The 10,372-nt window shown below is 56.5% G+C and overlaps 2 protein-coding genes across 2 annotated transcripts; one reads left to right on the top strand and one right to left on the bottom strand.

Moving 5' to 3' along the window:
• Window positions 1-2,333: 2,333 nt before the first annotated feature.
• Window positions 2,334-7,632, top strand: LOC140201622 (fish-egg lectin-like). Its single transcript, XM_072266004.1, has 4 exons — window positions 2,334-2,514; window positions 4,277-4,510; window positions 5,960-6,299; window positions 7,408-7,632. Exons 1-4 carry the CDS (start codon window positions 2,349-2,351, stop codon window positions 7,547-7,549), a joined length of 882 nt encoding a protein of 293 aa, XP_072122105.1. The 5' UTR covers window positions 2,334-2,348; the 3' UTR covers window positions 7,550-7,632.
• Window positions 7,633-7,859: 227 nt separating this feature from the next.
• On the bottom strand, window positions 7,860-9,838 carry LOC140202287 (C-X-C chemokine receptor type 3-like). Its single transcript, XM_072267183.1, has one exon. It carries the CDS (start codon window positions 9,799-9,801, stop codon window positions 8,764-8,766), a length of 1,038 nt encoding a protein of 345 aa, XP_072123284.1. The 5' UTR covers window positions 9,802-9,838; the 3' UTR covers window positions 7,860-8,763.
• Between the last annotated feature and the right edge of the window lie 534 nt (window positions 9,839-10,372).

The raw sequence follows: 10,372 nt of genomic DNA on the forward strand, positions 1-10,372 counted from the left end.
GGTTACAGAGATGAGGAGGGGTGTAAGGGCTAGGAGGGAGTTACAGAGATGGGGAGAGGTGTAAGGGCTAGAGGGGGTTACAGAGATGGGGAGAGCTGTACAGGCTAGAGGGGCTTACAGAGATGGGGAGAGCTGTACAGGCTAGAGGGGGTTACAGAGACGGGGAGGGATGTAAGGGCTGGGAGGGGGTTACAGAGACGGGGAGGGGTGTAAGGGCTGGGTCGGGGTTACAGAGATGGGGAGAGCTGTACAGGCTAGAGGAGGTTACAGAGATGGGGAGAGGTGTAAGGGCTGGGAGGGGGTTACAGAGATGGGGAGAGCTGTACGGGCTAGAGGGGGTTACAGAGATGGGGAGAGCTGTACGGGCTAGAGGTGGTTACAGAGATGGGGAGACTGTACAGACTAGAGGGAGTTACAGAGACGGGGAGGGATGTAAGGGCTGGGAGGGGGTTACAGAGACAGGGAGGGGTGTAAAGTCTGGGAGGGGGTTACAGAGATGGGGAGGGGTGTAAGGGCTGGGAGGGGGTTACAGAGACGGGGAGGGGTGTAAGGGCTGGGAGGGGGTTACAGAGATGAGGAGGGGTGTAAGGGCTGGGAGGGGGTTACAGAGATGGGGAGAGGTGTAAGGGCTGGGAGGGGGTTACAGAGATGGGGAGGGGTGTAAGGGCTGGGAGGGGGTTACAGAGATGGGGAGGGGTGTAAGGGCTGGGAGGGGGTTACAGAGATGGGGAGGGGTGTAAGGGCTGGGAAGGGGTTACAGAGATGGGGAGGGTTGTAAGGGCTGGGAGGGGGTTACAGAGATGGGGAGGGGTGTAAGGGCTGGGTGGGGGTTACAGAGATGGGGAGGGGTGTAAGGGCTGGGAGGGGGTTACAGAATGGGGAGAGCTGTACGGGCTAGAGGGGGTTACAGAGATTAAGAGAGATGTAAGGGCTAGAGGGGGTTACAGAGATGGCGAGGGGTGTAAGGGCTGGGAGGGGGTTACAGAGACGGGGAGGGGTGTAAGTGCTGGGAGGGGGTTACAGAGATGGGGAGAGCTGTACGGGCTAGAGGGGGTTACAGAGATGGGGAGAGCTGTACAGGCCAGAGGGGGTTACAATGATGGGGAGAGATGTAAGGGCTAGAGGAGGTTACAGAGATGGCGAGGGGTGTAAGGACTGGGAGGGGGTTACAGAGATGGGGAGAGGTGTAAGGGCTGGGAGGGGGTTACAGAGATGGGGAGGGGTGTAAGGGCTGGGAGGGGGTTACAGAGATGGGGAGAGCTGTACGGGCTAGAGGGGGTTACAGAGATGGGGAGAGCTGTACAGGCTAGAGGGGGTTACAGAGATGGGGAGGGATGTAAGGGCTGGGAGGGGGTTACTGTGATGAGCAGGGGTGTAAGGGCTGGGAGGGGGTTACAGAGATGGAGAGGGGTGTAAGGGCTGGGTGGGCGTTACAGAGATGGGGAGAGCTGTACAGGCTAGAGGGGGTTACAGAGATGGGGAGAGCTGTACGGGCTAGAGGGGGTTACAGAGATGGGGAGGGATGTAAGGGCTGGGAGGGGGTTACAGAGATGGGGAGGGGTGTAAGGGCTGGGAGGGGGTTACAGAGATGGGGAGGGGTGTAAGGGCTGGGAGGGGGTTACAGAGATGAGGAGGGGTGTAAGGGCTGGGAGGGGGTTACAGAGATGGGGAGAGGTGTAAGGGCTGGGAGGGGGTTACAGAGATGGGGAGGGGTGTAAGGGCTGGGAGGGGGTTACAGAGACGGGGAGGGGTGTAAGGGCTGGGAGGGGGTTACAGAGATGGGGAGAGGTGTAAGAGCTGGGAGGGGGTTACAGAGATGGGGAGAGCTGTACGGGCTAGAAGGGGTTACAGAGATGGGGAGGGGTGTAAGGGCTGGGAGGGGGTTACAGAGACGGGGAGGGGTGTAAGGGCTGGGAGGGGGTTACAGAGACGGGGAGGGGTGTAAGGGCTGGGAGGGGGTTACAGAGATGGGGAGGGGTGTAAGGGCTGGAGGGTGTCTTGTCGGTGGGAGTAGTATAGGCTGGAAGAAGTTTTGGAGATGGGGAGAGTTAAAACGGCCTGAGGGATTTCATAGAGACAGGGTGGAGTGTGGGGATTGGAGGGCATCACAGAGACTGGCAGGGGTGTAGGGGCAGGAGGCAGTCACAGAGATTGGGAGGAGTGTAGGGGCAGGTGGGGTCATAGAGATTGGGAGGAGTGTAGGGGCAGGAGGGGGGAGGTCACAGAGATTGGGAGGGGTGTACATGCACACTGATAGACTGCTACACATTTCCTAACCTCAGGGCTGCTCTGTTCCCTGGGTGACCAGGCTGTGGTAAGTGTTGCAAGTTCCTGCAGTTAGATTCCCCATGTGCGGCTGCTGCACAGGGTTGTCCGGTTCCCTCTGCTTCCTGCGCACTAGCTGCTGTGTCAGACAGCTGCCCCAGTGTTCAAGGGATAGCGTATTGCTGGTGGCCATGGCCCTCTTAACTTTCACCTCTCTCATCCTCCTGTTACAGCCATCCGTCGCCACTGGTGAGTTACTGTCTTCACATCCCACTCCTCCCCCTTGTTCACCAACACCTTTACTTACTTCTTAGCTCAACAGTCTCCCCTTCTATATCTCCTCTCCCTCCTCCCATTGCCACTACCTTCTCCCTCTCACTCCCTTGTTCTGGTACCTCACTCCCACCTTCCTGTCCCCTCACTCACCCCCTCCTTGTCTGCCCATTTTTATACCCCTTTCAAGCCCCTCACTTGCCTTCTTTCTCTCACACCCTCTCCCTTTCTAACCCCCTTCCCCATCTTTCTGCCCCACTTTCCCTCACTCACTGTCACAATTACCTTCTCTTCACTTCTCATTCACAATCCCCCATTTTCTGTTCCTTCTTTGTCATCTGACTCCCTCTCTCAAATCCTCTCCCCCTCCCTTCTATCTCAATTTCTCTTTCCCTGCCCTTCGTCTCCCTGTTCTCTTTCCATCCATGATATATCACTCTCCCTCTACTCTCCTCTCTCTTCTGCTTTCTCTCTGTCTCTCTTCCTCTCACACTCCATCTCTTTCCCTCTAGCTCCAGCTCCCGCTCTGTAGGTTTCTCTCTCCCTCTCCCAAACACTTGCGTTTTCTACCTTTCTCCTTTGATTTACCTTTCCCTCCCTCTTCCCCTCACCTTCTTTCTACATCTGCCTTCTCTCTACATCTCTTTTTCTCTCTCCCATTCCCTTTTGCCCCTACCTGCCTCTGTATATCTTCCCCTCTTGCCTCTCTATCTCTCCCTTCTCTTTTTCCCTACTTGTTTCTACCTTTATACCTTTCTTTCTTCCTCTCCCAAATTTCTATTTTCATACCTTTCTCTCTGTCTTTCTGTCTCTCTCTTTCTCACACTCACCTCTTTATTCCCTCTTGCTTCTCTCTACTGCTCTGTATCCCTCTTACTCTGTCTTTCTCTCCTTTTTTCCCTTTCTCTTTCTGTCTCTTCCCTTACTCACACACTCCATTGGGAATCAGCACTGTCCAATTTCAGATCCCTGCACATCTAAGCACGCTCCAGTCAGCTGATCAGATCCCCATCTCCTCCCTGCCCTCATCTCCCACCCCTCTCCCTTTACCCTCCCAATTCACCAGTCTGAATTCCCTCACCCAGCATGGACTGCTGTTGCTAGGAAAGAATTCCCGACCCCTCATAACCTCCACACATTTCCAAACTTTGCTCCCGGAACCAGGGCAGGAATTTTTGGACTGCGCCTCCTGGCCCCAGATTCTCTAACCAACAGGAACCATTGATCCCAACTCACTCTGCTCCCTACCAATCCTTCCAATATCTGGAAAGCCGCCAGCCTCCGTAATTCCCAGAGGAGTGGCGACAGACTATGGGTCTCTCTGAGAGGTGCAGGGAAGGAAAGAGACATGGACAGGGAGATAGGGAGAGAAAGAGAGAGGGGAGGGAGGCAGAGAGATAGAGATAGGTTGATAGAGAAGGGGAGAATCAGAAGGAGAGAAAGAAGTAGGGAGAGAGGGAGAGAAAGGTAGCCAGAGAGAGGGTGAGAGAAAGTAGGCAGGGAGCAGCTAAAGAGAGGTAGGTAGAGAGAAGAGATCACCCCACAGAGTCAGATCTCAGGATCTCCCGCTTTCACCACCCTCCTGCAGCCCTCTCTCTAAACCACCCCTCAAAAAGCACTGCCTTCACACACCCCCTCACTCCTCACCATTCCCTCCTCCATGCCTGCCCTCTCCTGCTACACTCCCAAACTCCACACACTGACCCTCTGTGTTCTCTTCCCACCCACCCACCTCCAGCCCTGATCTGTACCAGGGTCTCAGGACGCATGAGGCAGATCGATGCCAGCAATGGGCAGGTGTACGGCGTGGGGCTAAACAACAGGGGATACACGTGGGTGGGGGGCCACTGGATGCTCCTCGCTGAAACCGGAGCCCTAGCCCACATATCGGTGGGCCCAGCCGGAGTCTGGGCTGTGGGCACTGGCCAGGAACTATACCGGATGGTGGAGGGGCGATGGGCGATACTGGCAGGTACGAGGGGAAGATGGGTGGTGAATGGGAGAGTGGGTGGAAGGAGAGGAGGAGGTGAAGTATGGAGTAGGAGATGGGAGGGAATGGAAGGATGAGAGGAGGTGAGGGGAAGTGGGGAGGGAGGGGAATGGGAGGAGGAAGGAGAAAGCAAGTGGAAGAAAGTGGAGATGTCAGGGATGCAAAGGGAGGGGTAACAGGCTAAAGGAGGGGGAAAGGTGTGAAGGGTTCATGAGGTGTGGGATGAAAGGCAGAAGGACAGGGGAGGGAAGGGTGTGGCACGAGCAGGATGGGAAATGGGAGAGAGGGGTATGGAGAGGGTTAAGGTATGGGAAGTACGTGAGAGAAGGATAAAGTACGAGCAGATAGGGTAGGGAGGAGGAAGAGGGAAAGGGGTGGGGAGAGTGGGAGAGGGAGGGTGTAAGGAGGAAGGGAGCAGGGGACTAAGGACGAGAGAAAGGGGGCAGAGGTAGAGGGGAGGGAGGGGCAGCTGGAAGGAAAAAGGAGGGTAATGTGACAGAGAGGGAAGGGCTTGGAGGAGATGGTGAAAGAGAAGGGCAGTGAGGAAGGAAAGGAGTAGGGGTGGAAGCGGGAGAGGGAAGGGGAGGGAGAGTGTTGGTGGGTGGACTGTTGGAAGGGGGCGCTGTTCTGGGCGATACTGGCATTTAGGGAAGGATTACTGACGGGCACGGGAGGATAGGCCATCTAGTTGGGAGAGAAGGGAGGTAGGAGTGGATTTCGAGGGAGAAGCGGCAGTGAGGAGGAAGAAGTGCTTAAAGTAGACTGGCAAAGTCGACTTTGTTGACTGTCGGCAGTGACCTCACTCTCTCCCCCTTCTTTCTCCACACTCCTTTCAATCTCCCTTTCTTCCCTCTCTCCCTTTCCCAACCTCTTTCCACTATACCCTCTACTTCTGCCTCTACCCCTCAACCCTCCCATACCTCTACTTCTTCTGTTCTCGCTAACTCTTCACCCTCTTCCCCCCTTATCCTCTTCTGCTTCCTACCCTCGCCCCTACTCCTTCCTCCAATCTCCCTCCCCAACTCCTTCACCATCTCCATCCTCTCGTACTCCTTCCTTATTCTATCCCTTCTCCATCCTACCGTGACCACTCTTCGTGGCCTACCCTCTCCCCCTCCAACTCATCTCCATCCCCACCCCATTCTCTCCCCTACTCCCTCCTCCAATCTCCCCTCCCTCTTCTCACCCTCTCCAACCTCTCGTACTCCCCCCTACCATATCCCCTCCCCATTATCCTAATGTGACCACTTTCCGAGGCCTACCCTCTCCCCCTCCAATCCCTCTCTTCCACCCTCCACCTTCTCTCCCTCCAACTTCTCTGTTCCACATACTTTTCACTCTTCCTTCTCTCCCCGCCACCTATATCTATCCTCTTCCCCCCTCTGCCTCTTCCCTTCGCCTCCTCCCCCGTCCCCTCTCCCCCCCCCCCAGGGCTGCTGTCCCAGGTGGACACGGGCGGTAACCAGATTGTGGTGGGGGTGGACAGTGAGCGCCAAGTCTTCTGCTCCAACCGACGTGCCGCCATCTCCGCCGGCAATTTCTCGGGACCCGCATATTCGCAGCTGCCGGGCCGCCTCCGCTACTACTCGTGCGGCCCCCGCACCTGCTGGGGCATCGCTGCCTCAGGGACCACCCAGGTGCGGCTGGGGGTCCGCCCCCAGCACTGCGTGGGGAGCCGCTGGCGTCGCGTCCCCTCCAGCATGGTCATGGTCGAGGTTGCATCGGACGGCAGTGTCTACGCCGTGGACAGCTCGGGCGAAGTCTTCCGCAGGTTAGACCCGCCTCTCCCAGGGACTTCTCATGACTGGAATCCCGGCCTAGGTGGGGCAAGGAGGAGGGGTGCCTCACCGGAGACGGTTAATTTGGAATCATAGAACACGGGATAATACAGTCCTTTCGGCCCACGAGGTTGTGCCCTAATAACCTACCCTAAATTCAATCTAATTCTTCCCTCTCACACAACCCTCCATATCTCTAGCATCCAGGTGCCTATCTAAGAGTCTCTGAGATGTCCCTCGGGTACCTGCCTCCACCCCGGCAGTGTGTTCGTACACTCAACTAACTCTGTAAAAACAGAAACCTACCTCTAATATCCCTCCTAATCTTCCTCCACACACCTTAAACGGGGTCCTGTGGGGTGGGGTGGGGTGGGGGGCGTTAGCTGTCCTCTCTATCGATGCCTCTCGTACACCTCTGTCAAGTCACCTCTTAATCTGCTTCGCTCCAAAGGGAAAAACCCTAGCCGCGGAACCTTTTCATAAAGCACACTAGGTAGTCCAGGCAACTTCATGATAAATCTTAAAAGACAAGAGACTCTGCAGATGCGGAGATGTAGAGCAACACACACAAAATGCTGCAAGAGCAACTCAGAAGGTCAGGCAGCATCTTTGCAAATGAACAAAACAGCAGACGTTTCGGCAAAGAATTTTCACCAGGGTGAAGGGTCTCGGCCCGAAGCGTCGATGGTTTATTTTCACAGATGCTGTCTGACCTCCTGAGTTCCTTCAGCATTTTGAATGTGTTATCCTGGTAAATCTCCCTTGCACCCTCGCTAAAGCTTCCACGTCCCTCCTATAATAAGGCGAGCAAACTGAAGAGTAAGTGTTGAAGAGGCTTTCTCGTCCGCATGAGAAGCAGCGGTGACTGTCCAAAGTGAGGCAGTGCCTGATTCTTTCGAACTCCTTCACTGGGAATCTCTGAATTCTATGCCCTCAGAATAGGGGTTCCAGTGCCCCTAAGGGGAGGGAGATCGGTTGCAAGGCATAGGAGGGGCGACTGGAAGTTGGAGGGTGGAGAAGAGGCGTCAAGCGGGGCCACTGGTATTCGGAGAGAAGGGGGCGACGGGGTTGATCTGATATTTGGCTCCTTTCCCCCCACAGAGCTGGGATAGCTCATTCTAACCTGGTGGGAACCCACTGGAAGAGGGTGCACATCCTGGGGAGAAGATTCCGGCACGTGACGGCCGACCTGGGAGCTCTCTGGCTGATCGAGAGGAACTTTAACGTCGTACATTGTCGCTGATAGATATACGTCCTGCAGAGAACACGAGGGAGACTCCCATTGCCCCGTTCTCGGGATTTTGTCAATAAATTACAGGCAACTCACCTCCTCCCTCGCAAGTTGGTCTTTGAATCAGGAAAGATTTGGCGATGGACGGGGAGGGGGTGCGGAGAGAGCAAGAGAAGGAATTCCAGAGCTCGGGCTCCCGGGAGTGTACGGTCGCCTATGTGAAACGGGAAAGGGGGCGTGATCGAGATGTCGGGATTGGGGGAGTGAATATATGTAGGAGGTTAGAGAGACGGGGAGGGGAGTAGAGACTGAGGAGTCAGCGCTGAGTCAGCTGCTCGTTTATTAGTTATACGGTGAGTACATTTGTGACTCGGCCTGCAGAAGAGTGGAGACCAGTCTGGACTGTGTTCGCATTCCATCGATCGTTCCCCTGCTCCGACGGCTCCTATTCCCATGCTCTGTAGGTGATCCCTTTTCGTCTCTATCTGGCCGCTTGCACTGTTGATGTGTGAGTCCATTCTGGCCATCGAGGACAGGGTGTGTGTGTGTGTGTGGGGGGGGGGGGTACCAGATATTAGAAGCAGATGTCACTGTCCAAAGATGAGGCACTACCCCGATGGAATTCCTTCCTCGTGGATATCTGGAAGTCTCTTCTCTCGGAAGGTGAGCTGTCTCTGTTCCCCCGATTCGCTGATATCGGGACGATCCTGAGGAATTTCCTGCAGAGGACACGACGGCTCCTGCAGAAACTTGGCTGATTCGTGGTGGTGGTGGTGGTGGGGTGGGGTGGGGTGGGGTGGGGGTGGGGGACGGTCAGATACGAGGGAGACACTGAAGAGAGGAGCTGTGGGTGGGATCATTCTCTCCTGGGCTACCTCATCCCACGAAGCTCCCCAAGGGGTCTTGCTGTCTGCCCGCAGTTGTCCTGGACCTGGGGTTAGGGTGCAGTCACTACTAGAATAAATGGAGGGTTTGAGGGAAGGGGGAGATATGGAGCGTGGGGGACAGGATGGGACGGATGGCGAGGTCCGGAAGGGTAGGGGAGGGAGGGTGTCAGGGCTGGAGGGAGCAGGAAGGGTTGTGGGGCAAGAGTGATGGAGGGAAGGCGAGTTGGTGTAATGGATAGAGAGATGGAGGATTGGATGAAGAAAATGGGGGAGGGCAAGATGATGGCTGGAGTGGAAGGAATGGGTGGATCTAAGGAGGGAGGGCTGCACTCAGTTGCCCTACCACAGAGCCGAGTAAGTGGTCGAGGTCTCGGAGCCGGAAATGCCGGACGAGCCCCTCTTGCCGCGGGTCCCCTGCCTCGCCCCTCGGTCTCCGTCCCGGGCGCAGGGACAACCGATCCGGGCCAGAACCCGCGCCGCCTCCCGCCGGAACCGCACTCCGATTAGGGCATAGATTAACGGGTTGAGGCACGAGTGCGCCAGGCCCAGGCCCTGGGTGACGGGGCGGCCGACGTCGAGCGCGCCGATTAGGCCGCAGGTGCTTGTCAGCGCCCCGAGTCCCTGCAGGGTGTCGAGAAATAACACGACGTGGTAGGGCGTCCAGCAACCCAGGAAGACGGTGACCACCGCCACCACCACTCGCAGCGTTCTCTGCCTTTCGGCCAGCTGAACGCCGCATACGGTCCTGAAGATGCTGCCGTAACAGTACATCATGACGGCCACGGGCAAGCAGAAGCCCAGGACCTGATGAGTCAGGCGCAATGCCAATTTCCAGCCATCGGCGGCCTGGGCCGGGAACACGTAAGTACATACTGTCCCGTTCAGGTAGCTGGAAGCGAACTCGTCGCGGAAGGCCAGGTCCACGGCAGCGAGCAGGGCGCAGAAGGCCCATACTGCGAGGCAGGCGGCGTGCAGGTAAGCCGGACGCCTGCGCTTGTACATCTGCACAGCGTGCACGATGGCCAGGTAGCGGTCGAAGCTGATGCAGACAAGCAGCAGCAGGCCACTGTACAAGTTGAGGGCGAACACGGCGCCTACCAGCTTGCAGAGCACCGTGCCGAAGCGCCAGCCCGCCAGCGCCTCGGCCGCCCAGAAGGGAAGGGTCAGAGCGAGCAGCAGGTCTGCGACGGCCAGCTGCAGTAGGAAGGTATCGGTGGCGGTGCGCCGGGGGCCCCGGCAGCGGCCAATCACCGCCACCACTATCCCGTTGCCTGCCACGCCCAGCAGCAGAACCAGGGAGTAGAGGACGGGCGCGAAGATGCGCAGGAAGTGCTGCGCCACCGCCATCGAGCAGGGTTGCGCCTTGGCCAGCTCCATCAGGTCGTCGTACTCCCCCGAATCCGAATAGTAGTAGTCCTGAGGAAGAGAGAGAGAGGTCAGGGTCAGAGTCTGAGTCCACGTCTACCATCCGGGTGCGTGGAGCTGAAGAGTGCATCAGCGCGGCCTCCCTCCTCAACAGCACCCCCGCAACGCACCCTCCTCACTGCCCCTTCCTCAGGGCTCAGAACCCTCACTATCATTTCCTCCTACCCTCACAGGGGCATACAAACCCTGAATACTCACTATCTCGCTTTTAATCACCTCCAGTTTAGCAAATGTTGGCCTGTTGTTGAGTATTGTTTAGAAAGGGCAATGGAGATAATCCTGTAAGTTATAGGCCAGTGAATCTCGTGTCTACGGTGTGGAGGGTACTGGTGAAGATTCTTAGGGACAGGATTTCTTGACATTTGGAAGAATAGGGCAATTAAGGACAGTCAGCATGGCTTTGTGCAGTGCAAGTCATATTGTACTAAATTATTGAGTTTTTTGATGAGGTGATGCCCTTCCAAATGTCAAGAAATCTTGTCCCTAAGAATCTTCACCAGTACCCTCCACACCATAGAGATGA

Source organism: Mobula birostris, chromosome 8 (genome assembly GCF_030028105.1).
Source record: "Mobula birostris isolate sMobBir1 chromosome 8, sMobBir1.hap1, whole genome shotgun sequence".
NCBI lineage: Eukaryota > Metazoa > Chordata > Chondrichthyes > Myliobatiformes > Myliobatidae > Mobula > Mobula birostris.

What these genes read in the sequence shown, in the direction of transcription:
- LOC140202287 (XM_072267183.1), bottom strand. Translation starts at nt 9,801, where the DNA reads ATGGAGCTGGCCAAGGCGCAACCCTGCTCGATGGCGGTGGCGCAGCAC.
- LOC140201622 (XM_072266004.1), top strand. Translation starts at nt 2,349, where the DNA reads ATGTGCGGCTGCTGCACAGGGTTGTCCGGTTCCCTCTGCTTCCTGCGC. An exon ending in ACAGCCATCCGTCGCCACTG is followed by an intron (nt 2,515 to 4,276) that starts GTGAGTTACTGT and finishes ACCCACCTCCAG; the next exon opens with CCCTGATCTGTACCAGGGTC. An exon ending in GCGATGGGCGATACTGGCAG is followed by an intron (nt 4,511 to 5,959) that starts GTACGAGGGGAA and finishes CCCCCCCCCCAG; the next exon opens with GGCTGCTGTCCCAGGTGGAC.